This window comes from Rana temporaria, chromosome 9 (genome assembly GCF_905171775.1).
Source record: "Rana temporaria chromosome 9, aRanTem1.1, whole genome shotgun sequence".
Taxonomy (NCBI): domain Eukaryota; kingdom Metazoa; phylum Chordata; class Amphibia; order Anura; family Ranidae; genus Rana; species Rana temporaria.
Genome location: NC_053497.1, coordinates 39968123 through 39996015, shown reverse-complemented (window position 1 = coordinate 39996015; position 27893 = coordinate 39968123). Strand labels below are relative to the sequence as shown.

The following is a 27893-nucleotide window of genomic DNA, read 5'->3' as shown; positions in this document are numbered from 1 at the left end:
TGGTACCTAAAAAATATGATAGGCTGTCTGTTTTTTTAATAGCCTGGGGCTCCTAATCACTAATTCTGGGATTTCTTGTTCCATTCGGTAGGTTGGGTACTGTAACTCTGAATCTTAAATCAATGGAGGAAGCCAAATCAATCAGTCATAATCAACTCTTATTGGTTTCGACAAGCTAGAAGAGTAATATAATGTAAATGTTGGATTGCTATCAAATATTGCATTTTGCTATTTTTATTAAGTTAAAGCGGAGTTCCGGCCACAATTTCACTTTTTAAATATAAATACCCCTGTAATACACAAGCTTAATGTATTCTAGTAAAGTTAGTCTGTAAACTAAGGTCCGTTTTGTTAGGTTGTTACAGCATTTAGACACTTTATAAAATAGAAATTGACTGGGGCCATCTTAAGTGTGGGCATCATGAAGCCAGACTGTATGACTTCCTGGATTTCAGCCATTACAAGCAGTGTAATAGGTTTCAGATCAGGTTTTAGCACCTGTACTGTCCAAGTCACATGATTCTTTGAGACTGGGGAGTGCACAGACTCCTGGAAAGTTACACCCACTACATTCCCAGGAGTCTGTGCGGTGTAGGTTAGGAAGCTTAAGCACCTAGGTGCAGGAAGTGGGAAGATTAACTATTCTGCCTAGCAACAACACTTTGAAGGCATCTAAAAAAAAAAAAAAAATTTCTTAAAGGACTAATGACATTTTTTTAAAACTACTGATGTAATGTTATATTTATGGGTGGAACTCCACTTTAAGGTAAATGGTCAATTTATTTAATTTTATATCTCTCTGTGAGACTATTTTTAAGATAGGCATATTAATCAATATTATGGAAGATTGGCTCAGAAAGTTTAATAGTTTACCTCTTTTTTGGAAAGAAGGTAGTATCATAGGTGAACAGGAAGCTGTCACTGTACATATACAGCTTGCGGTCATTTGGGTTGTAGGCCAGGCTATTAATTGTATCCGTTGTCTTCTCAAAGGGGATATTTATATTCTCCTCCTTACCAGTTTTAGTGTCATACATGTAGAAGATCTCCTCCATTTTTGTTCTGTACATTCTTGTAGCATACAAGACCCCACAGACCATGAAAGCATTGGTGACACCTGGTTTTGGGATGGAAGTAGACCAAGTTTGCGTTACTTCCATTGTGGTAGCATTAAGTTTGCTAATGAGTATGTTTCCACCTTTTCCTTCAGAAGCATAAATGACCCAAAGGCCTTCTTCGTCACCAGCAAGGTCAATTTCCTGCCAAGGTGTGGATGCATAGGAGAAGTGATTGTTGTAAGCGGCATCATTCAGCGCCTTTCGTTCTACTCTGTTAGTTTTCAAGTCGTATTTGCAGAGATTATTGGAATATTGGCAATTATAATATATTGTGCTGTTATACATAATCATTCCCCCTCCTTGCCCATAGCTGCCAGGGTATTTTGTTACAGTCTTTGTGTAGAGCAGGAGGTCTTCATAAGAAGGGTAGGTGTAGACAGAACTCATTGTACGTCCATCAGTACTTAGCGTGGAAACCCAAACAGTGTTCTGATCAGCTCCTAATAATGAGTCTTTTCCCCAACCTCCCCATTTGTAGCTTGCGCCATTCAAATTCCGCTGTACTATATATGGTTTGCTAATATTTGCAATGCGTCCATGGTCACAAGTACCTGTGCAATATAAAAAGAAAATTGTAAAATATTGCTGGGGTATTCTTTAATATAAAAGCCTGGCAGTAAAATTCTGTGTGGTTCCAAAAATGTAAATTGCAAATGAGAAATCTGATCACGTTTTACCAATTGGTAGAGAAGTGAAGGCTACCCACTACACTTTGCAGCCTGAAAGTTCACTGAAAATTGCTATGTAATACCAAGATAGCTCAGGGAATTTAGCGTATATACTCAAGTATAAGCCGAGTTTCTCAGCACATTTTTTGGTGCTGAAAATGCCCCCCTCGGCTCATACTCGAGTCAACTTTCTGCGCCTGATCTCCCGGACTTTGGGGACCCGGTACGGCCGGTTTTAGGTCCCCTGCACCCCAAACTTTCTCTACAGGTGTGCAAAGTTCGTTGTCTGGGGGACCTACGGCCGGGGAGCAACGTTTTTTTAAATTCGGGCACCCCTTCCATAGACTCCCATGTAAACGATAATTTCTCTGGTAACTTTGGGGACCTGGTACCGGCCGTAGGTCCCCTGGACCCCAAATGTAGCATATATGTAGTCCCAGTTCTTCTTTACAAGTGTACAAAACCTACGGCCGGGGAGCAACGATTTTTCAAACCCGAGCACCCCTTCTATATACTCCCATGTTAAACGTAAGTCTAGTCATGGACACAGTGAGGCACAGTGAGGCATGCACATGGACATAGTGAGGCACAGTGAGGCACAGTGAGGCATGCACATGGACACAGTGAGGCATGCACATGGGCAAAGTGAGGCATGCAGATGGACACCCTAGGCTTATACTCGAGTCAATACGTTTTCCCATTTTTTTGTGGTAAAATTAGGTGCCTCGGCTTATATTCGGGTGGGCTTATACTCGAGTATATACGGTAATGGTCAGATATCTCTCAGGTGGACTGTGCCAGAATTAAGAACTATGGTGGGAAGTCGCCAGTGAAGCATCATCCCAGACACAGAGCCACCAGAGGGCACACATTAAAAGTGCATACACAAGCGGGAGCACGGGGGTTTGTGTGTGTGTAAACGCACAAATCCCCATGCTGTCTGAGGAGAGAACAGATTGTGTCTTTCTAAAATATGTCAAAAGAGTTCCGACCTGTCTGCCGCAATGTCGTAATACTGCAAAAAAATACAGATATCTGCCATTACTAGTACAAAAAAAAAAAAACGCCATATAAATGCCATAAATCTTTCCCATAGTTTTTAGACACAATAACTCAATATACACTTATTGCGATTTTTTTTTTTACCAAAAATATGTAGAAGAATACACATCGACCTAAACTGAGGGAAAAAAATGCTTTTTTTGTGGGGCATTATTTACTATAGTAAAAATTAAAAGATAGTGTTTTCTTTTCAAAATTGTCGCTCTTTTTTTTTGTTTATAGCGCAAAAAATAAAAACTGCAGAGGTAATCAAATACCACCAAAAGAAAGCTCTATTTGGGGGAAAAAAAGATGCCAATTTTGTTTGGGTACAACATCTCACATCGCGCAATTGTCAGTTAACGTGATGCAGTGCCGTATCGCAAAAAATGGCCTGGTCATTGGGCAGCCAAATCTTCCGGGGCTGAAGCGGCTGAAGCGGTTAAAGAGGACCCCATTAACAAAACAATTGGCATGGGGTCCCCTCTAATTCCTTACCAGTTCTTTCAAGTCTGGCATGGATTTAAGGGGGAACATTACATACAAGAATAAAGGTGAGGTGCCCCCCAAAACCCATACTGCACCCTTATCTGAGCATGCATCCGGGGTGGCCAAAAAAGGGGAGGGGAGAGCATGTGCCCTCCCTCCATGAACTATACCAGGCCACATGCCCTGAACATGTAGGGGGCACCTTGTTACCATGTTGCTGAGGATGAGGTCAAGGGCCTTTACCCCAAAACCTTGGCCTGATGGTTGAGTGCTTATCAGAATCAGAAGCCCACTTTTAAAATAACTCTCCCCTACATGAATGAGTAATGGGCACATAGTAGCCCTAATCATTCACAAAAAAACTCAGTGGTAAATCAACACACAGGCTTTTTCACAGTTTCCTGTTAATCCACTGTTAATCAGAATGACCAATGGCTGCAGACCCTCTAAAAGAAAAAAAAAAAAAGCTACCTGCTGAAATAGTTACATAGTTGGTGAGGTTGAAAAAACACACAAGTCCATCCAGTCCAACCTATGTTTGTGCTTTTATGTTAAAAGTATATTGTATACACCTGTATGTTGTTGACGTTAGGGTGCCCATCTAATGGTTTGAAGTTATCGATGCTCCCCGCTGAAACCACTGTTTGTGGAAGAGAATTCCACATCCTTATCACTCTGACAGTAAAGAACTCTCTATGCAGTTTAAGGTTAACCACTTAAGACCCGGAACATTATGCAGGTAAAGGACCTGGCCCCTTTCTGCGATTTCCGCATTGCATAGCTTTAACTGACATATGCGTGGTCGTGCGACGTGGCTCCCAAACAAAATTGCCGTCCTTTTTTTCCCACAAATAGAGCTTTCTTTTGGTGGTATTTGATCATCTCTGCGGTTTTTATTTTTTGCGCTATAAACAAAAATAGAGCGACAATTTTGAAAAAAAATCAATATTTTTTCCTTTTTGCTATAATAAATATCCCCAAAAAAGATATAACATTTTTTTTCCTCAGTTTAGGCCGGTACGCGTTCTTCTACATATTTTTGGTAAAAAAAATCGCAATAAGAGTTTATTGATTGGTTTGCGCAAAATGTATAGCGTTTACAAAATAGGGGATAGTTTTATGGCATTTTTATTTTCTAGTAATGGCGGCATTATGGCGGACACATCGGACACTTTTGACACTATTTTGGGACCATTATCATTTTTACAGCGAACAGTGCTATAAAATGCACTGGTTACTGTAAAAATTACACTGGCAGTGAAGGGGTTAACCAGGAGGGGGCGCTGTAGGGGTTAAGTGTGCCCTAAGGGAGTGATCTTACTGTGGGGGGCGTGGCTGTGCGTATGATGTCACTGATCGTCGTTCCCTAATACACTTACCTCTACCCGTTCTTCCTCTCTGTGAAACTGATCGCTGGACACCGGAGGCAATCGGGTCCGCTATTCCCGCGGGGATGGTCACTGAGAAGAGGAACGGGCCACGAGCACACCACGCTGCGCGACCCACAGCTGGGCTCTTAAAGGGGACGTACATGTACGCCCTTGTGCCCAGCCGTGCCATTTTGTCAACGTATATCGTCGTGCGGTGGTCCTCAAGTGGTTAAACCGCTTCTCTTCTAATTTTAGTAAATGGCCGCGTGTCTTTTGAAGTTCTCTTTCACTGAAGTTTTATCCCTATTGTGGGGTCAACAGTACGGTATTTGTACATTGAAATCATATCCCCTCTCAAGCGTCTCTTCTTCAGAGAGAATTATCTTTTTATCTCTGTGCTGAATCCCCTTTTTAATGCATGCCAATATTCTGTTGCAAGCAAGGCCGCCATCAGGATTGCTGCCGCCTCAAATTGAGAAGTGGGGGGCTGCCACAAATTGAGGGGGTTGCCCTGGGGACCTCTGGGCCCCTTATAAAAAAAGAAATAAAAAATATATATATATATATAAAAAAAAGGGGGGTTGCCATCCGGGGCCCTGGGGACCTCTGGGCCCTTTAATAATAAAAAAATATATATATACTGTATATGACAATTGCAGTTTGGGAGTTAACCACAAGGTGGCGCTGAAGGGGTTAAGTGTGACCTCATCTGTGTTTCTAACTGTAGATGGGTGTGGCTGTAGGTGTGACGTCATTGATTGTGGTTCTCTATATTAGGGAACACGCGATCGATGACGGCGCCACAGTGAAGAACGGGGAAGCTGTGTTTACACACAGCTCTCCCCGTTCTTCAGCTCCGGGGACCGATCGCGGGACTCCAGCGGCGATTGGGTCCGCTGGTCCCGCAGCCACGGTCACAAAGCTTCAGACCGCGACGCGGGCACGCACCTGTGACCCACGGCTGGGCATTTAAAGAGGACATACCTGTACGTACATGTGCCCAGCCGTGCCATTCTGCCGACGTATATGTGCAGGAGGCGGACCTTAAGTGGTTAAGCAGCGTTAACAGATACGCACTGCATTTCGGGAGTGCCGATGCTCGTGACTGGTGTCTGTGAGAGGGGCAGAACAAGGACGTGTGTGTAAATAAACACGTCCATGTTCTGTGATCTGAGGAAATGCAGATAGTGAGTTCCTAATAGCTAGGAACCACGATCTGTAATTTCCTCTAGGTCAGTCTCACCTCCTTTCAGTTAGAACACTAATTAGGGAACACAATTAACCCCTTGATCGCCCCCTAGTGTTAACCCCTTCCCTGCCAGGGAAATTTTTTACAGAAATCAGTGCATTTTTATAGCACTAATCGTTGTATAAATGTCAATGGTCTCAAAAACGTGTCAAAAGTGTCCGCCATAACGTCGCAGTCCCAATAAAAATGCTGCCATTACTAGTGAAAAAATAATAATAATAAAAATGCCATAAATCTATCTACAACTTTTGCGCAAACCAATCAATATACACTTATTGCGATTTTTATTACCAAAAATATGTAGAAGAATACATATTGGCCTAAACTGAGAAAATATTCACTGTTAATAAAAAAATAAATAAAACATGGTGATATTTATTATAGCAAAAAGTACAAAATATTGTGTTTTTTTTCCAAAATGTACGCTCTTTTATTAAAGCAACATGACTGTAATCTTGTAATCAGTAGACACATTTGTGACCTACCATAGTGTGCTGGAGTATGGAAAGGCAGATTTGGTGAAAGGTTGTTCTGTCGACACTCTTCCAACTGTTTCTGTAAGTCTGAAATCTTCCGTCTGATCGCTAGAACATTGTTCTTATCGTAGACCTCTAGCTGGCTGACCATGATGGAAATGTTGTGGATCTATGAAAGGGAAAAAAAAGGAGCTTTGATGTTCTATGGATCTGTTTAACTGAATGGTTATTTTATGTGATTGCTTAAAAGAGAAGATGGATGGACATTGCAGGACACTTTTTTTTTTTAAATAAAAGAATTGTCAAAAACTGTCTCCTGTCGTTTTAACTTTTTTGACACTTTATTGGTGAATGGGTAGGGGTACAATGTACAAGATACCCATTCACATGCGAGGGTTTCTGGGGGCCCTCTTGTTAAAGGGGGCTTCCAGATTCTGATAACCCCCCCTGTCTGCAGACCCCCACAACTATCGGGCAAGGGTTGTGTGGATGAGGCCCTTGTCCTCATTAACATGAAAACAAGGTGCTTTGGGGGGACCCCAAAGCACCCTCCCCATGTTGAGGGTATGTGGCCTGGTATGGTTCAGGAGGGGCGAGGGTCGCTCGCCCCGCCCCCTATCCTGACCTGCCAGGTTGCATGCTTGAATAAGCGTCTGGTATGGTTTTTGGGGGGACCCCACAACATTTTTTTTTTACATTTTGGCACAGGGTTCCCCTTAAAATCCATACCAGACCTAAAGGGCCTGATATAAATTTTAGGGGGGACCTCCATGCAATTTAAAAAAAAAATGTTGACGTGGAGTTAATATCCATACCAGACCCGAAGGGCCATTATTTTCAATGTTTTTTCACCTATATTCCCAGGAGCCAATACAACATTACAGCTGCGAGCAATTTTAAAATATTTTTTTTCCTTTTGCAGCACTGTAATAAACATCAGAAAGATGCGCCACTTTACAGGCAGACTAAGGTTACTCCCCAGGCATGATATTTAAAGGAATATTTTGTTTTTATTGTTTCACTTTAAGCATTCTTAAAATCACTGCTCCTGAAAAAAAATAATTTAAACTTTTTTTTGCATTGATACATGTCCCCTGGGGCAGTACAGGGGTCCCCATACACTTTTTATGGCAGTAACATGCGTATAAGCCTTTAAGATTAGAACTTTTGATTTTTCATGTTCGTGTCCTATAGAGTTTAACGGTGTTCGCATGTTCGAACACGTTTTTTGCCTGTTTGCATGTTCTGCTGCGAACCAAAACAGGGGGTGTTCGGCTCATCCCTACTCAGGACTCAAATTTCAGCATAAGCAATTAAGTTCTGGAAAAAAAAAGTATAAACCAATACCTTTTGGCTGAAATAGTAGAAAAAAAAATCATATGTAAGATTTCATGTTTGCTTGACTACAATAGTAAAAAAATTAAACTGATTAAGAAAATTTTTTATTTTATACCCAGCTAAACATAAATTTTCTTTAAACTTAGAAATGTCCAACCAATACTTTATTAAAATCTTTTATATGCGCTGTGTGTTATGAAAATGCAAAGTATAAAGAAGACAAGAGAACATGGACTGACGCTTAGCTCACTGATATATGAATCATTACCTCCCGCACCTCAGGAAGGGAATTGTGTTAGAGATCATTTAACCAAACTTACATTTTTGTAAGTATTGTAAGCTTTATTTTTCTCACCTCCTGGTAGAGAGTCGCCACAATCGCATTTGAGCCATTTAATGAGGTTTTTAGCTGCAGTATGAGGTTCTCCATCTCTTTGATCTCCAGCTTGATGAGCTCGAAGTCCAGCTCAGAGTAGGAGAGGCCACTGTTCTCCATGGTCTCCAGGCGTCTGGTTAGATCCTTCAGCTGATTTATGTGGGCATTCACTGTTCTTTCATAGTTATGAATCTTTAAAAAAGATTTTATATATTTACATTTTTTTTTGTATGGCTTTGACTTATTTCACAGTGGTTTTAGGAAAATCTAAATTGTTATCAGCTTCTGCCCATAAAGAACGTTACAATGTTCTAAACACTCATACAGACATCCACATAAAGGCTGGTCAAAATTTGATTAACCTACCGATATGATTCTGGGCTAATTTACACAAACATACAGAAAACATAAAATATGTAAATAGGGCTGTTTTGACTAAAACATATTGGATATTCCTAGTGTTGTAAGCTAAACATACAAAAGTCATGAATCCACGCGCTGCTGATCACTTCCACCCACTCTATTGCCACGTACAGACGATCGGACATTCCGACAACAAAACCGTGGATACATTTCCGATGGATGTTGGCTCAAACTTGTCTTGCATACACACGGTCACACAAATGTTGTCGGAAATTTCCGAAAGCCAAGAACGCGATGATGTACAAGGCGTACGACGGCACTAAAAAAGGGAAGTTCATTACCAGTTGTGTTAGTAGAAGTTTGGTGAGAGACGATTCGCGCTTTTCAGCCTCGTGCTTTTCAGTCCGTTACAGCGTGATGAATGTGCTATCTCCATTACGAACACTAGTTTTACCATACCGAGTGCTTCCGTCTCGTACTTGATTCAGAGCATGCATGGAATTTTGTGCATCAGAATTGTCCACACACGATTGAAATTTGTTGTCGGAAAATTTGAGAACAAGCTCTCAAATTTTTGTTGTCGGAAATTCCGACAGAAAATGTCCAATGGGGCCTACACACGATCGGAATTTCAGACCAAAAGCTCCCATCGAACATTTGTTGTCAGAAATTCCGAGCGTGTGTACGCGGCAATTGGGCTCTACAATTGAAGTGGTTGTAAACATTCAAGTTTTTTCACCTTAATGCATCCTATGCATCTAGGTGAGATAACACCTTGCAATGTCCGGCCCCCCGAGCCCTCGTTTTACTTATCTGTGCCCCGAATTTCAGTGGGCGCGATCCCGCATAGCTCTCTCCACTGCTTCTCAGATTTTCATTGGATAAATTGATAGCAGCGCAGCCATTGGCTCCTGCTGCAGTCAATGAAATTCAATGACGCAGAGTGTAGTATGACACGGGAACTCACCCGCAAGGTAACCCCCTCGGGAGAGAGCTCCCCAGAGGGGGTTATCTACTGCAGGGAGGAGCCGAGAGACCCGGCGTGGGACTAGTAGTGGACAAAAAGCATTGAAGGGAGGATGTGGGAGAAGCACAGTGCTGGGACAAGGTGATCTAGAGCCCAGGGCGAACATTCCAAACTGCGCTCCCCTCAAAGATGTATGAGCATTACATGTCAGCAAACCCCCCCTCCTCCTGGTACAAATTCACCCCCTTGCTGAAATCCCCCCTCCCAGCACAAATCTTTGCCGCCCCATTCCCCAAATCCCCCAAACACAAATGATCCCTCCAAAAAAAATCAGCCCTCCTAGCAAAAATCCTCTACCCCTCATATCTCCCCTTCGAGTACACATCCTTTATCCCCCTCCTGGCACAAATTCCCCCACATTCCCCCTTCTAGTAAGAATACCCCTAAAAAATTGTCCCCTCCTAGCACAGATACCACCCCCCCAATCATCCCTACTAGCACAAATCCCCCTCTATACAGAAAATGTCCCCTCCTAGCACAACTTCCCTCCTCCATCTACCATATCACCTCTTCTAGCACAACCCCCTCTTCCTAGCACAAATACTATTCCCCCATGCCACACCCAAAGCAAATCCCCCTAAATTACCACTACTAGCAACCCTCCTCCTCAAAAAATTCTCCTCCTAGAACAATTCTTACCCCCTGCAGTCCCCAATTCCCCCTTCCAACACAAATCCCCTCCCCCTCAATCTCTTTACAACACCCCCACCTCACATGAAACCACAGTGCCCAGTGCAGCCGCCACTCCTGCCCATCCCTTGTCCCAGCCCTGGTAAAGTGTCTCTGTTATTGCTGACAGAATATATTTTTCTTAGGATCAGTGGTGTGTGGCTTTATTACTGTGGTATGTAAACAGTATGGGGAAGTGAAAGGATTCAGAAGTTGCCAGAGGTTGTCAGCACTCCTGGCTGGAGGGAAAGATGCACAGGATCTCAAAGCAGTTTCAAGGATATGTGAGCGCCGCAGTGTTTTAACACTGAATTTGTATATTTTTGTTTGCAACTGCTGTTCACATTCTTCTTTTAATTGATTAAAAATTATATAACATTTTTATTAAGCCATCAAAGTGGCAGAACATTTTCAGTTGTCAGCATAAAATTTGCAAGAATAGGAATATTTGACATGCATTGTCTACCTTAGTGATTTCTTCATTGACAATTATGGTCAGGTTACGGTTTGCTATTTCCAAGCTCTCCATTCGATCCACTGGGAAGGTGGAATCTGGGTGCATGACAGAGCAATGACAGACCCCATTTGCATCCAGAGTTCCAGTGGAGCCATTAATCTGTTAAAGGACAAAACTTTTAGGTTCTGGAATAAGATAAAAAAAAAAGACACTGACCAAAAACTTTGCATTATCCACATTTTTCATCCACTGGTCTATTGCCGCGTACACACGTTCGGAAATTCCGACAAGGAAAACGTGGATTTTTTTCGGAATATTGGCTCAAACTTGTCTTACATACACACGGTCACAGAAATGTACTTGTAAATTTTGACCGTCACGAACGCGGTGGCGTACAACACTACGACGAGCCGAAAAAAATGAAGTTCAATGATTCTGAGCATGCGTAGGATTTTTGCACGTCGGAATTGCATACAGACGATCAGAATTTCCGACAAGAACTTTTGCCGTCGGAAAATTTGAGAACAAGCTCTTCAATTTTTGCTGTCAGAAATTCCGACAGAAAATGTCCGATGGGGCCTACACATGGTCGGAATGTCCGACCAAAAGCTCAAACTTTTCTTGACGTTTTTTCCGATCGTGTATATGCGGCATATCTCAAATCTTATTCAAGGTTTTTTTTTCTTTTTTTACTTCAAGTTACTGACCCGGAACAATTATGCAGATTAGAAGTATTGACTTTCTCCTGACTTCCTGCAACCTTGCTTGTGGTCATTGACATTGACTCATAAACCTTTGTAACCAGAGAAAGGCAGGAAACTGGCATTGTCAGTAATAGTCACCAATGGCAGCCTGGCTCTGCCTTCCCAATATTGCCTCAATTTTTTAACCCTATTACAATGTAAATTATACATGTTATACATTGATGTTGATATGGGTTCTGTTTATAATTTTTTTTTTTTATGCTCAACCTTAAAATAAAATATCAATTAAATTAAGCAAGTAACATTCTTGATTATATTACATATGCTGTGGGGGTCAATATGGGAGTGGTGAATAGAGATTTTAACTATTGCATAAATTAGGGATCACCAACATTTTGTAACATTTTTACTGATAGTTGATCACTGCAGGATTATTTTCAGAAAAAAGTCACTTAAAGGATTCTCAGAGCTTCTGATCTGCATACTTGTTCCAGGTCATTGATTTTAATCTATTGGAGAATTAGCATGACACCTAGAAAACTAATATTTTCACAAAGGGAAAGTCATCAGTGGCATCCTCTACACTTCCAACAGATGTTAATGAAACTAGAATCATGCTTCCTGCCCAAATTCAAAGTTGCCAGGATATACTGTACCTAGTATATACTGGAACCATGACTTTGTCCAGTAAGAGCCATTGACTTGATGTTAAAGCAGCCCATAGATTATATAATTTTCTTTCCTTCCACCACAAATGCTCAATTTCCCCATCAACACAGTCAATGGGAATCCCTCGTCCAGTGCCATTGTTTTCTGCCGGTGGGGAGTCTTCCCTGTCGACAGAACACAATAATAACAGGCTGGTTGTACTGAAGTCAATTGATGGATCGAATTCAATGCAACCAGTGCTAATTACATTTTAGTCGACTAACTTAAAGCGGAGGTTCACCCTAAAACATCTATGTACCATTACATGCAGCATACTTGCGTCAGCTACAGTATGCTGGTATTTTTTTTTTTATCGCTGTATATACCGTTATATAGTTCATTTTCTTTTCTTCCTCCCGCGGGGAATAGGCGTTCCTATGAAGAGGCGTAGATGATTGACGTGCGGAAAAGGCGCGTCACGCTTTTCCGAAAATAGCCGATCTGGGACTCGGCTATATACGGCGCCTGCGCAGTCAGCTCCTAGTCTGTGCGCAGGCGCCGTATTGGAAATTCAGACAAAAGAAACGTGGATTTTTTTCCGACGTCATTTTGGCTCAAATTTGTTTTGCAAACACACGGTCACACAAATGTTGTCGGAAATTCCGATCGCCAAGAACGCGGTGACGTACAACACTACAACGAGCCGAGAAAAATTAAGTTAGATGATTCCGAACATGCGTCAAATTGATCCCAAGCATGCGTAGGATTTTTGAGAGTTGGAATTGCATACAGACGATTGGAATTTCCGACAAGAACTTTTCTTTTCTCAGACAGAAAAAGTCTGATGGGGTCTACACACTGACGGAATTTCCGACCAAAAGCTCACATCGAACTTTTCTTGTCGGAAAATTCCGATCGTGTGTACGCAGCATTAGACTAAAACAAAATCGAAATTTGCTGCCACTATTTACACTGAGTACAACCAGCCTGCCCATAGATGGATTGAATCTCAGCCAGTTCAGCAGGGACATTTGAGCCATCTATGGCCGGCTCAACATCTCACTGGAAAATAAGATAAAATGATTAAGATAATGTAAATTTTGCAGACAAAAATCTTGTAGCCTAAAATGGTTGTATCCAGAATCAAAAGCTCTATCTAGCCTTACTTTGTGCCCACTCTGAATGGGGATACCCAAAATAACTTACCAGACTGGCAGCCTGACTTTGGTAAATGCTCAAAGATAATATAATTAGTGAGAACATGGTGCTGTTCTTGTCCTTTGTGTTTGAGACCTCAACTAGTACACTATATATAGTGAGGTACATCTACACCCCTAAACACATTGCGTAAGAATGGTATTCTTGGTTCTTTGCCAATACTATGACAGATCAGCAAAGCTTTCTGAATAAATACCGCAGACTACAGTTTGGTGAGGCACTGTACATATCTGTGAAAGGTGGTTTGTGGCCCTTTGCAATCCAAATCACATTTTGGCATAGTACCACAACCTCTCCAGCGTGGCAGATGACTTTTTAAGCTTGTTTTGAGAGTGGAATTTGGCAGTAATCCTTTTGTTACATTGAGAGAGGTGATATACTAAACTAGACTTAATCTTTTAATCTATTTAATTCCTCTATTCAGGGCTTTGAAATATTAAGCTTGGAGCCTTCATTTAACTTTCAAAAAACATTACATAACTGCTAAGTTTCATTTTCCTGGAGATTAAGGGCCAGATTCAGGTAGACTTATGACGGGCGTATCAGTAGATACGCCGTCGTGAGTCCGAATCCCCGCCGTCGTATATTTAAGCGTATTCTCAAACTGAGATACGCTTAAATATTGCTAAGATACGACCGGCGTAAGTCTCATACGCCATTGTATCTTAACTGCATATTTACGCTGGCCGCTAGGGGCGTGTACGCTGATTTACACCTAGAATATGTAAATCAGCTAGATACGCCTATTCACGAACGTACGCCCGGCCGTCGCAGTAAAGATACGCCGTTTACGTAAGGGGTTTTCAGGCGTAAAGATAAACCACCAAAAAGATGGCGCAGCCAATGTTAAGTATTGACGTCGGAACCGCGTCAAATTTTTCAAGTTTTACGTCGTTTGCGTAACTCGTCCGTGAATGGGGCTGGCCGAAATTTACGTTCTCGTCTAAAGCATTGACGATTTGCCGACGTCATTTGGAGCATGCGCACTGGGATACGTCCACGGACGGCACATGCGACGTTCGATCAAAACATCATTTACGTGGGGTCACACTTAATATACATAAAACACGCCCACAGCTTCAACATTTGAATTAGGCGGGCTTACGCCGGCCCTAATGCGCTACGCCGCCGTAACTTTGGGCGCAAAATCTTTGAGAATACCATACTCGCCTCTCAAAGTTACGGCGGCGTAGCGTATAGGAGATACGCTTCGCCTGCCTAAATGTATGTGAATCTAGCCCTATGACTATAGAGCTTGACCAACTACTGGAGAACTCAACAATCCCCAGGTACAACATATTTTTAAACTGTGCTGGAACTGGAACGGCTTTAATTGGTCAATTGGTTTATTTGATCAATTACATTAGTTAGGCCTAGTTTTATTTCCTTCTTTGCAAGAATATCCAAGATTTATGATTTTTTTAACCACTTCCATACCAGGCACTTACGTACTTTCCTGCCCAAGCCAATTTTCAGCTTTCAGCACTGTCGCAATTTGAATGACAATTGCGCTGTCATGCTACACTGTACCTAAATGACATTTTTATTATTTTGTTCCCACAAATAGAGATTTCTTTTGGTGGTATTTGATCACCTCTGCGATTTTTATTTCTTGCGCAACATCTAAAATAAGTTTTTATTTTTTTCTGTAAATTTTTTTTGTAAATAAGTAAGTTTTCTTCTTCAATTATGGGCACTGATATGGCGGCACTGATGGGCACCGATAGGCGGCACTGATGGGCACTGATAGGCGGCGCTGGTATGCTGCACTGATGGGCATTTATAGGCGGCACTGATGGGCACTCATAGGCGGCACTGGGCACTCTTTGGCGGCACTGATGGGCACTCATGGGTGGCACTTATGGGTGGCACTGATGGGTACTTATGGGTGGAACAGATGGGCACTGATAGGTGGGCACTGGGCATAGATGGGCACTAAGAGGTGGCACTGATGGACACTGGATGGCACTGATGGACACTGAGGGGTGGCACTGATGGCATTGCTGGGCATCATTTTAGCCAGTGCCCATGTTGCCAGTCAGTGCCCATTTGTGGGCACTGATTGGCATCGATTGTGTTTTTTTATTGATGTTTTTTTTGCACTGGGGGGGTTTTTAGCACTGGGGGGCACTCCCTGGTGGTCCAGTGTTGGCATCCGAGGGGGGGCTGCGCTGATAAACAATCAGCGCGAACCCCCCCCGTCAGGAGAGCCGCCGATCGGCTCTCCTCTACTCGTGTCTGTCAGACGCGAGTGAGGAAGAGCCGATCAACGGCTCTTCCTGTTTACATCGTGATCAGCCGTGGTTGGACACGGCTGATCACGTGGTAAAGAGCCTCCGCCGGAGGCTCTTTACCGAGATCGTAGATGCAGGGTGTCAGACTGACACCCTGCATCACCGATTGCCGCGATGCGCCCCGGCATGAAATCCTACAGGACGTCAATAGACGTCCAGCCAGGATTTCACAACCACTTCCCGGACGTCAATTGACTATTGACCGAGCGGTAAGGGGTTTTAAGGGAGAAGAGGTTCTCTGCTATAACTTTTACTATTTATACTGGGAATCAAGATCTTTGTCCATTCTCTGAACTACTGTCAAAGCCTCTTTCTTTCTAAGGTTTTCTTTAATAGATTTGGTGGAGCCTTTTTCTTTGTGAGCTGGTTGGCTTTTACTAGAACTTTTTGTTTACATGTAACAATCAATTATTTTTATTTTTGCTAGAAAATTACTTAGAACTTATATATTTTTTTTTTAAGCAGAGGCCCTAGAGAATAAATTGGTGGGTTTTGCAATTTTTTATTTCACACAAGATTTGCATAGCAGTTTTTCAAAACCAATTTTTGACGAAAAATACACCTTTTTGAATGTTAATGCATATAAACACAGTATATAACCCTTTATTATGAAAAAAATATAAAAGTTGATGTTACTCAGAGTAAATAGATACCAAACATGTCATGCTTTAAAAAGGCACAAGCCCATGCAGTGGCGACAAACTACATACATTTTACTGTCCATGGGCAACACTTTAAAACCCTTTACAGATTACCACGTAGATTTACAGAGGAGGCCTGGTGGTAGAACAGGGGGACAGGGGCACTTCATTTTTTTTTAATTATTCAAGTATTTACATTTTTTATCTTTACACTGTTGCTTAAAACTATTATTTTTGTATTACTTTTATTGCTGTAACTTAATATTTCCAGCCCTTTGCTCAGTTGAATAAATGACCCTCTTCATCAGCTGATAAGTCCATATCCTGCCAAGCAGTGTGCGAGTAAGGCTGCATTCACACCTAGGCGTTTTGTCGCCTGAAGCGCGACGCTACAATACGCTGGAGGGGAAAAATAACATTATACCCTATGGAGATGGTTCACATCTGCACGCCGAATGCCGAAATGCTGAACGCCTGAAGCTCAAACTAGTTCCGGACCATTTTTTGTCGCGCGTATCGGGCGGTTTGGGCGTATTTGAGCGTTTCCATTTCCCATAGAAAGTAATGGAAACGCTCGATTCAAGCGACTTGCGCGACAACGAGCGTTTGCTACGGGCGTTTTGTTGCTTTAATCAATAGAACATTTCACCCAGGCAGAAGATTAAACAAATCTACCAACATAGCAACAAGTGATGAAAAGATGATCATTTTTCCTATTGGCTAAAATAAAAAACGTCGAAGTACAAAAACGTCGGACGACGCTGTATGCAAACGCGCAAATAAGCATGAATACGCGCGACAAGATGCCGGAAAAAAACGCCCAAAAAAACGACCGAACGACCGACGCTCAGGTGTGAATGCAGCCTAAGAGAAACGGTTTGCGTATGTGGCACCTGGGAGAGCCGCTCGGGTGTACACATTGTTTCTCCAGTCATATTTGCAGATGTTCAGGGAGATGTAGCAGTTATAGTACAACATGTTGTTGTACATAATCATCCCACTACCTTGACCACAATTAGAATAATCATAACTGCTACTGGAAACCTTCCATTAAGGATTCTCTCTGGTGGACCACTATTGTGGTGACCGGGGAGGGTGAGCCCCACGGCCACGCACATGCGCTTGATGGTTAGCTACTTGGTTCTGGTGGTATTAACCCTTAGTGAGGGTCGGATGGTATTAACCCTCTCTGTCACGTGACGCCACTGTAGTCTTGGTATACCCCGGGAAACTACAGCTCCGGGGGCCTCCATATCCCCGCTGGCTAGGATGGTAATAACACAGTCCACAACAGGGGTCAATATAACGAAGGCTTTACTGGCATGAAGACAGGTGTCAAAATCTTCACAGCGTTCACACAGAGTGTCGCAAAGGTTCCACAGACAGTCTCTAGAGGACCACACAGCTGGTAATGCTTGGGCTTGGCTTATCATATATCCTCGGCTGCTGAGGCCGGATTAGTAATACTGGGCCTATGCTTGACTAGGCTGAAGAATAGATGCACTTACTGAGGTGTCGGTAGACTTGAGGCTTTTCGCCGGAATAACGGATTGATCCGATAATTGCGCTGAAGTACTGATTCTGTAGTATTTAGGGATACTCCACGCTTTGCTGTACTTTCTCCTGAACTGGAGGCCTCTGGCCTGCACTGCTTCTCCTCTGACTGTACTCTGCTCTGCTAAGACAGGAACTACATCCCCTTATAAGGGCATGATGAGACTGAAGCCCATTGGTTGAGAGCTGTGGATCATAGAGACTATCTGTATTCCCCTTGGAACTTACATTTAAAGTTTGTTACAAGTTAAAGTATAATACAACACAATAAGGTCTTGTCTAGCACTTAGTCCTCCTGACTCTCATACACTCTGACTAAACATAAGATGACTGACTAAACCTCTTAAAGCTATACACACCTAATAAGTGTATTATCAACCATAACAGTATAAATCACATCATGACTAGCTGAGTCCCGGAGAGAGGCGCCTCTGGGTGTAGTAGCTTAAAAACAATTTAATGGTTAAAAAACAAATACATGTGGTTGTTGCACTCACATTTGAGCAGTATGGAACAGGCACGTAAAGGTTTCTTTTAGGCTGGGTGAGCTGTCATCCGAGGAGGTAAGTTCCTTTTCCAGTCAGAGGGAGCGCTGTGCGGGGAGGTCACTATTTCATCCGAAGGATGGCATCCATGGGGATGTAGATGGTTCTCAACCCGAGGTCTGGAGCGCACGTGGAAGGCTGGCGAGGGCGGATGACGTCACTGGTATGCGACGCGTTTCAGAGTCTCAAAAACAGCTGATGGATTTTGCTGCTTACACTCCTTTCTCAAGCATAGCGGAGGAGGGGCACGGAACTAGTATTTATTGGTGTGGAGGGGACTAGTTCCGTGCCCCTCCTCCGCTATGCTTGAGAAAGGAGTGTAAGCAGCAAAATCCATCAGCTGTTTTTGAGACTCTGAAACGCGTCGCATACCAGTGACGTCATCCGCCCTCGCCAGCCTTCCACGTGCGCTCCAGACCTCGGGTTGAGAACCATCTACATCCCCATGGATGCCATCCTTCGGATGAAATAGTGACCTCCCCGCACAGCGCTCCCTCTGACTGGAAAAGGAACTTACCTCCTCGGATGACAGCTCACCCAGCCTAAAAGAAACCTTTACGTGCCTGTTCCATACTGCTCAAATGTGAGTGCAACAACCACATGTATTTGTTTTTTAACCATTAAATTGTTTTTAAGCTACTACACCCAGAGGCGCCTCTCTCCTTGCCTTTTTTCTAGAAATTGGAACATGGTCTCTGTTCCCCTCTGATGGCAGCCCTGGAAGTATTTTACCCATCTCAATTTTTAACACAGACTTCTTGATAAGTTTATCCAAAACTGTCACATTCTGACTTTTATTACCATGCTGTGTTTATGCTGTATCTGACACCCAAGGTTTATGTGTACCTATGCGCATTATTTACTTGTCTCTCACTAGCTGAGTCCCTGCAGGGGAGGCCCCACAAGTCGAGGGTCTCAATCTGACAGGGCCTACAGCAAATACCTGTACTGGGACACCACACTATAGATTGTCAGATCATTATATGAAGGGTAGAAGCACAGAGTTTCCATCATTCTTGCATCGATTCTTAGAGGAGCCACCCGCTTGACACCCTGATTAGCTCCCGGTAGAGAGTCACGCCCCCATCCCCCATACACATAGCTGGCTCCCAAACAGTTTTATTGGACTACAAATGGTTTTCTGATATTGAGGATTTGTCCGTGTTCACAAGTACCTGCATAATAGCAATAGCTGTATGTAAATGTTTTAAAAGGAAAACAAAATGTGAATACAGTAAAATGCAGCATTTGGGTCAGCTGAGACTTTGCTAAGAATGCTTTGTTATGTCAGGCATTATCACCAGCATTTGAAAAGGTGCTATACGCATGGCATACAATATCCTTAGTTAGCTCAGCCTGACAAAATACAAGCATATTAATACCAGCCAAGTACGCACATTCCTTAAACAGATCATTTGGAATGGAATTTTAAGTGTAATGCCGCGTACACACGATAATTTTTTGGCATGAAAAAAAAAACAATGTTTTTCGGCATGTAGAAAAAACAAAGTTTTTCCAACTTCATCATTAAAACGATGTTGCCCACACACCATCGTTTTTTAAAAATGCTCTAGCGAAGCGCAGTGACGTACAACACGTACGACTGCACTATAAAGGGGAAGTTCCATGCGGATGACGCCACCCTTGAGGCTGCTTTAGCTGATTCCGTGTTAGTAAAAGACGATTTGGCGCTTTTCTGTCTGTTACAGCGTGATGAATGTGCTTACTCTATTATGAACGGTAGTTTTACCAGTTTTTAAAAAAAGAATTGAGATGTATACCAGGAAACAGAGCTGTGAGTTTAACATTGATAGTATGTAAGCTATTTAAGGAAATGGTAAGGGACACAGAAATGGTTCAGAAATGTGTTTGCGATAAAGGATTCATGATATTAAAGCTAGAATTAAGAGCTCAACTTCAATGTTTGCTGATGATAAGAAATGATGCCAGGAAAATACTTTGGCACAGGATGTAGCATCATTACAGGAAGACCTTGATAAAATTGAGTTGAGCAACTACACTGCACTTTTGTGCCAAGAATATGCATGCAAGTTACACATTAGGAAGGCTTCCCTGGTAGAATAATGCCGCGTACACACGATCGGCCCATCCATTGAGAACGGTCTGATGGACCGTTTTCATCGGTTAACCGATGAAGCTGACTGATGGTCAGTCGTGCCTACACACCATCGGTTAAAAAAACGATCGTGTCAGAACGCAGTGACGTAAAACACAACGACGTTCAATGCTTCCAAGCATGTGGATTTTTAACTGATGGTCGTGCCTACTAACGATAATTTTTTTTCTATCGGTTAGGTATCTATCGGTTAAACTTAAATCAAGATTGCTTTTTTTTAACCTATGGATAAATTACCGATGGGGCCCACACACGATCGGTTTGGTCCGATGAAAATGGTCCATCAGACCGTTCTCATCGGTTTGACCGATCGTGTGTGTACGCGGCATTAGTGATGGAAAAGGATTTGGGTGTGCTTGTAGACCACAGACTAATGCCGCATACACACGACCGTTTTTCATGACGAGAAAAATGGCATTTTTTAAATTGGTCATTAAAAAACGATCATGTGTAGGGTCCAGAGCATTTTTCTCGACGAGAAAAATGGGCATTAAAAATTTATAACTTTCTCAATTTTTTCTCGTAGTTTTTCACATTGTGAAAAATGGTCGTGTGTAGGCTTTAACGACGGGGAAAAAACGTACATGCTCAGAAGCAAGTTATGAGAAGGGAAATTTGCATAATCAGCCTAAAGGGTGGCACCATTCAATTGGAACTTCCCCTTTATAGTACCGTCGTACGTGTTGTACGTCACCGCGCTTTGCTCGAGCATTTTTTATCACGATCGTGTGTATGCAAGGCAGGCTTGAGAGGAATCACGTTGAGAAAAACTTTGTTTTTTTCCATGACATGAAAAATGGTCGTGTGTACACGGCATAAGGCCAAATTCACACAGGCGAATAGCGTCAGTGAATAAAAATCTCTTAGGCCGCGTACACACGGTCGGACAAAACCGATGAGAATGGACCGAGGTTCAGTTTCATCAGTCCAAACCGACGGTGTGTATAGCCCATCGGTCTGTTATAATAGTAAAAAAGCAAAATGACCAATGTTTCCTTTTGCATACAAGTAAAGGTGAAGTTCAGTTGGAACGCAAAGGCCCAGTGATATTTGATATTGTTAGCAATGAGTGGTTGTAGCAGTGGTTTCAATGCTCTGCATTTTTTTACAGTAGCAAACAAGATGTCAGCAAAAATCTGGATAGAGTAATCTCTCAGGTGCAAATCCGTAATATCTCTAGTTCTAGCCATCACTCTTTCCTTCACCGCAGAGTAATGAGGTTTTACTATGATGTCTCGTGGTAGTCCATCTGACCGGGATGTAGTCAGAGCCCTATGGGCTCAATCTAGTTTCATTCTGTGGGAAGGCATATCCAGAATAAGGTGTGAAATCAATTCTTTAACTATGGCCTCAGAGTCCAAAAAGGTTAGGGAATCCTGCAGACCCTGAAGTTGTAGCAACGAGAGTGGTTCTCCAGGTCGTCAATCTTGTTCATGGCATCATCCAGTCTCTTATGGATATTCTCTATACAGTCAGTGTTTTGGTTGGTCCTGGTAATAGTGTCATCTAGCGTGCTTTCCAGGGTTCCTATGCAGGTTTACAATTCATGGAACTCACATTTCAGATCAGAGGTTATGCGTTTACTTGCCTTTTCCAAGCCCTGGTCAAGGAGTGTGGAAACTCTGGCCAGAATATTCAGTGGGCAGCGGAGCAGCCTGCACATTGGATGCATAAGGAGGGCTATTATCTGGGCTCCCCTGGCTGAATAACATATCCCCCAAAACCCTGTCCATGTTAGATTGTGAGGAGAATATGTCCCTTTCTGGTGACAGTGACGCTGCCTTGGAGGTCACCTTATTTGTCTCACCTGCAGGACTGTGTAATGAGATATCCTCAAGTTGTGGCTGCGGGGGTGGCTGCTGCTTGTGTGTGTGCTCAAAATACACTTATAATCTCAAAGATGAAGAGTATCTTTATATTTGTCACAATAAAGTTGTTGTAGAATACTGTAACATATTTTAGTACAGCTTTCAGGTCACTTACCTATTATATGTGCATCATCCTACCTATTCACCTGTCTCTTTTTTCACTGTATGTTTTTTCACAAAAAAGAAAGAAGTCATATATGTAAATATAAATTATTTTGTCGACTTGTGCGCTTAACCAAACAGTCTTTTTCCATGCTAGCTATACTTTGGCCAGAATAAAATTTAAATAATCAAATCCCCAGCTTTGTAATTCTCTCCCCCCAGCATAATTGGCTCCTGGTACAGACCAAAGCTTTCCACATAAGACAGTGGGGGTTATTTATGAAAGACAAATCCCCTTTGCACTTCAAGTGCACTGCACTTTCAAGTACAGTCATTGTAGATCTGAGGGGGATATGCAAGGAAAATAAAACACATAATTTTAGCTTGCACATGATTGGAAGATCAAAGCAGCAGAGCTCCGCCTCATTTTAGATCTTGCAGTGCACTTGTAGTGCAAAGTGGAATTTCCTTTTGTAAATAACCCCCAATGCTTACTAAAAGGTCCCATAAAAATGGGCAAGCATTGAAAACTACTTGAACACATTCATATCACCATTTAGCACGAGTAACTGGGAGGCGAGGAGACAGATGCAAATAAACATAAATTGGCCATACACCCTTTGAGTACCAAATGTATACTTAGATCTAGCACATAAAGAAAAATTGATGCCAGGGCTGGACAGGAAGGGGTTAAATTCATCCACTAACATTACGATATATATACTGTATATATGTACAGTATACTGGTTTGTTGACACCACTCATTTGACACTTGGGGGTAAGACTAGGTCCCTTCCTCCTTTCTGTTTCCCCTCTTTCCTCCTTTGAGTTTGGGAAAATATATTAGAGGTCCACATATTTGTTTACCATTCTTTGAACTTATTTATCTTGGGTCTACTTGAGTTTTATCTGAGTGTCGATTTCTGGGGTTTTCACACAGGCTGAAGAGTGCTCTCAATTTGTCCCTTGAATAGTGGGTTCATACCTTGAAAGGGGTACGTGTGGTGTTTTAGTGTTATTCTTTTTTTATTGGTTTTACAAAATTTCGCAAAAATTGGAAGTCACTATTACAGTTGCAAAGATTGCATAATAGATTAGTAACACGGCATTAGGGCTCTTTCACACGGAGCGGATCCGTATTGATCCACCCCGTGTGTGTCCGTCTGCTCAACGGGGATCATCCGTAAATCCCCGCTGATCTGTCGGCGGACAGGGCGGTCCCCGCACACTGTGCAGAGACCGCCCTGTCTTTCCTCCGCTCTCCCCTATGGGGAATTGGATGAATACGGACCGTGTGTCCGCATTCGTCCGATCCGTTCCGCCAGACGGAAGAAAAATAGGGTTTTCTTCCGTCTGAAAAAGCGGATCTTTGCGGAGGCGGATCCTTACGGACGTTAGCAGATGCATCATCCGCTAATGTCTACAATCCCATAGGGATGCATTACAAGTCCGTAAACGGACTTGTAAAAAACGGTCCGTTCGTCCGCCCGTGTGAAAGGGCCCTTACATATACGTAAAGACACAGAGGTGCTCCAAGATAATTGTTACAAATTATTCCACTAGATGTATACATAGAGTATTATAAAGGAGAAGCAAAGGTAACTAGTAGGATAGCATTGTTAAAGTAACATTACTCACGGTTCCCAGTAAGGCCTAAATTTTGTAAGCGAGTCAGATTGTAGGGCTGTGTAGTGTTCATATTCCTTTATCAAGATGAGATGCAATTGTACATCAGATATGTTTTGGACAGTAGATTGTTTCAATTTTCACATTATCATTAGCCTGCCAACAAAAAGAATGTGTAGAACTATGATCTTCAACTTAGATGGGAAGGAGGTGATCCCCAAGCGAAGGATCGCCAGCGCTAAAACAGAAAATGTAACTCAAATACTTACCGTAATTTTGCTTTCCTGATGAGCTCCATGGCAGCACAGCTGGGTATAGGCTCAGCCCCCCATGCCTCCAGGACTTAACTCATATAAATTTGAACCCATCTATAGCCTCTGCGTTCTGTAACTTGTCCTGCCAAGCTGGGTGGGATCTGTGCTGCCATGGAGCTTGTCAGGACAGGAAAATTACGGTAAGTATTTTAATTCAATTTTCCGTTTTCCTGACGGCTCCATGTCAGCACAGCTGGGAACTAACTAGCCAAAACAGGGGAGGGATAATGCTACACACTCCTCAATTCTGACTAAAAAAATAACAGAAGCCAGGATGCCCCTGCCAAACTCAATTGTCATTAAGCCATGAATATGAATATTTCAGTGCCCACGTAGCTGCCTTGCAGATAGTTTCAGACACTCAGCCTGCTGCCACTCTCAAGGTCCAGACCCTTCTAGTGAAGAGTGCCGTGATTCTCCTGGCTCAGCCAACCCTTTCAACTTGCAGGCCAAGGAGATGAGCTTTACCAACCAAGAGGCAATAATCTTGCTGGAAGCCGTAAAAGCATTATGTGTTTCACCTGAAATGACAAACAGATGTTCTGACTTCCTTATGTCAGAAGTCGCCTTGATTAAACATTTTAAAGCTTGGTCCACATCCAATGGGCACATTTTTGGAGTAATCCCCAAAAGGAACATAGGAGGACAACCTCTTGTGTGATATGGACTCTGAAGGTCAGTTCAGGCACAAATTTCGAGCATTGGCATGAGTACCACCCTGTCTGGGAAGTAAGCGAGTATGGATTCTTTAAACCCCAAGGAAACCAATGCTGACTCTCTTCTGGCTGATGTAATTGCCATCAGTAAAGCAGTTTTCAGTGAGAGGTACCACAGGGTGATTAAAGGCATCTGATGCAATAACGTCCAATAGCATTGGGAGATCTCATTTTGGAAACAATTACAGATTTTGACTAAATTGCATCTTGAAAAACTGTATAATTAAGCGTTGGATGCCCCCTGTATGCTAGTGAAGGCAGAAATAGCCAAAATGCATGCCTATGGCATACTTACGCATAGACCTAAATCAAGCCACGCTTGAGTCCAGTGTAAAATCTTGGTCAGCAATAATACTGGGAATTTATGCCATATTCTTCTATAGGTACGCTTAGGGCTGTCGTTTCTTGTTTTCATAAGAGTATTCACAATCTTCACAGAGCATTCAAAATCCATTAGCCTCTGCCTTTCCAGACCCAGGCCATCAGCCTGAGCCTGTCAGATGCTGGATGAATGGGACTGGAAAAGATTTGATCTTACAGGCAGAGGGAGCCACTCCTTGACAATCATAAGGTTGAGCAGAGGGTACCAAGGCCCCTTCGGCCAATCTGGGTTGATTATCAGAACTGTCACCCTCCCCCAGCCACAGCCTCAGCGGGAAGCTGAGAATCAGAGGGAGCAGCAGAAAGGCATAATCTGTCTTGGAGATCTACTCTGCGGTCAGCACCTCCACCCCGATGGCTTGTGGAATCTGGGCCCTAAATAGGAACTTCAGCAACTTAGTGTTGACTGGGAATGTAAGCAGTCTACCTCTGGAAGTAAAATACCAAGCTCTGTTAGTTCTCGAAAGACTTGCAGTAGTCTGGACCATTCATTGTCGTCCAGACTTGTCCTGGACAAGTGGTTTGCCTAAAGATTCTTCCAACCAGGCACATAGGTTGCAGATAGCTGCAGAAGATTGATTTGGGTGGATTCTAGAATTAGAGAAACCTCCTTCAGAAGTGAGAGACTGAGCCTTGTTTCCAGATGTAGGCCACAGTCGTTGCGCTGTCCAACTTTACCAGGACAGGTTTACCCCGGATGAGGTGACTGATGGTTAAGAGCCTGAAAAGCTGCTCTCAACTCCAGGATGTTTCACATCATCTTGGACCCTTGAAAAAAAACATTGGTCCTGAGCCCATTGCTCTTGAAGTAGGGCTCCCCTACTACTTTGCTGGTTGAGAAGCGGGGTGAGGGGCTGAAAATTACTTCTCACCAGGCGGGGCCTCTAGTAATTTGGGGGGGGGGCCTCCACAGCTTTGCGGGGCCCTAAGCGGCTTGCATAATAAGCCTATAGGGCTGATCGGCCCTGACTGGAGGCATGGGGGGGGGAGCCTATACCCATCTGTGCTGACATGGAGCTGTCAGGAAAGAAGGTTTAGTTATTATACCTGTTAAAGCGGAAGTTCACCCTAAATTACAAGTTTGGCTGTCTAAATCCAGCAGCCATTGTTCGCTATGTATCTGTTTTTTTAATCGGTCTCCTTACCTTAGTACTAGGGCCTTTTGTGAGCTGTCACTCACTATTCCCCTTGGGAGTGGGAGTGGTTTCCAAAATTCCCCGATCAGCGCTATGTCTCCTGGGAGTGAGTCCTGAGAATCCCAGGAGACGCGCTGTGTTGAAATCCCGCAATATCTCGCGGGTCACGTGACTAGTCAGGCAGCAGCTCATTTCACAATCTGAGCGAGAGCTGATAGAGAAGGTATATGTGTTCACAACAGGGCGTGACATACGCCGGCCGTTGTGATGGCAACAGTGCAGTGTTGACGGCAACGCTCGCCGTAAACACTGCACATGCGCGGGATAGAGCGGTGAATGCTGGGACGTCAGCATTCGCCACATCCCGGAAGAACAAGGAGCTGGGCTTCACAGTGCCCACAGTAAAGATGGTAACGTCCATCTTAGAATTTTACAAAACATTCTTTCCTCGCGATTTTCAATGCAGCGGGCTACAAGACTGGGACAGATGAGCGATTACCTTCACAAGGTAAGAGCGGCAGAAGCCTTTAAAAAAAACGTAAACCCGCGGAACCCCCGCTTTAACTCAGATATGAAGGTAAATACTTTTTTCCAAAATGGGGAAATCCCATAGTATATCTGGCAATGACAAGAAGAAGAGAAAAAGGCGCACCAGCCTAGTGTGTTACCATAATAACAATTTAATAGAATAAAAATGTAATAAAAACATTTATGCAAACAACCCCGCCAGCATTTATCCGGGTTCACAAATTTGTGCATTTGGACAGGGGTAAGAGTAAAAAAAAAATTCTCCTGCTGTCTTGGTCAGGAATATTTGATATTATTGATGAACATATGCATGTATTATGTGTTTCTTCTTTTTTTTTTTGGACATTGTCATTGTGTATTCCATATGTTTTCTTTCAGTACAAGTTTATGACAATGGTGAACTTCACTGCAAAAATGGCATAGATGGTCCTGTTGAAGTGGGTAACCCTGTAAAATGCGTAGACCATTTACATTATCTCTACCGTTATATGTTATGCCTCTTATTTTGTTTTTTAATTTAAATACTGTACATGCCTAGTGAACATTTTATATTTGACCCTTTTTAATAATACTAGCTTGATTTTTACTTGTATTTCATATTCGCTTTTTCTCTCCTGGAGACATGTATAAAGTTCCACTTATTTACTTTACCCTTTTCTGCTTTGCAGGGATCTCCACTCTCATAAATATTCCCATAAATGTGTTAGCAACCTTGTCTGCTTGAGGGAGGATAATACCATAGTCTCTGGGTATCATTGACAACTACACTATTGTCAAGATGTATTGTTTACCTGAGCTGCTTGGGATGGCTAGTGGCCCAATGATATCCATTCCCACCAT

At 42.8% G+C, this 27893-nt stretch overlaps 1 protein-coding gene across 1 annotated transcript; it reads right to left on the bottom strand.

Moving 5' to 3' along the window:
* Positions 1-750: 750 nt before the first annotated feature.
* LOC120914520 (olfactomedin-4-like) lies at positions 751-27893 on the bottom strand. Its single transcript, XM_040325197.1, has 6 exons — positions 27845-27893; positions 21767-21909; positions 10651-10800; positions 8105-8317; positions 6421-6580; positions 751-1669 (listed from the first exon to the last, which is right to left on the bottom strand). The coding sequence occupies exons 1-6, from the start codon at positions 27891-27893 to the stop codon at positions 870-872; spliced, it is 1515 nt and encodes a 504-aa protein (XP_040181131.1). The 3' UTR covers positions 751-869.

Excerpts from the sequence above, each read along its gene's own strand:
- LOC120914520 (XM_040325197.1), bottom strand. The coding sequence starts at position 27,893 with ATGGTGGGAATGGATATCATTGGGCCACTAGCCATCCCAAGCAGCTCA. Across the intron at positions 21,910-27,844 it reads AGCCATCCCAAGCAGCTCAG|GAACCCTGGAAAGCACGCTA; the intron begins GTAAACAATACA and ends AAACCTGCATAG. Across the intron at positions 1,670-6,420 it reads CCATACTCCAGCACACTATG|GTACTTGTGACCATGGACGC; the intron begins GTAGGTCACAAA and ends TATATTGCACAG.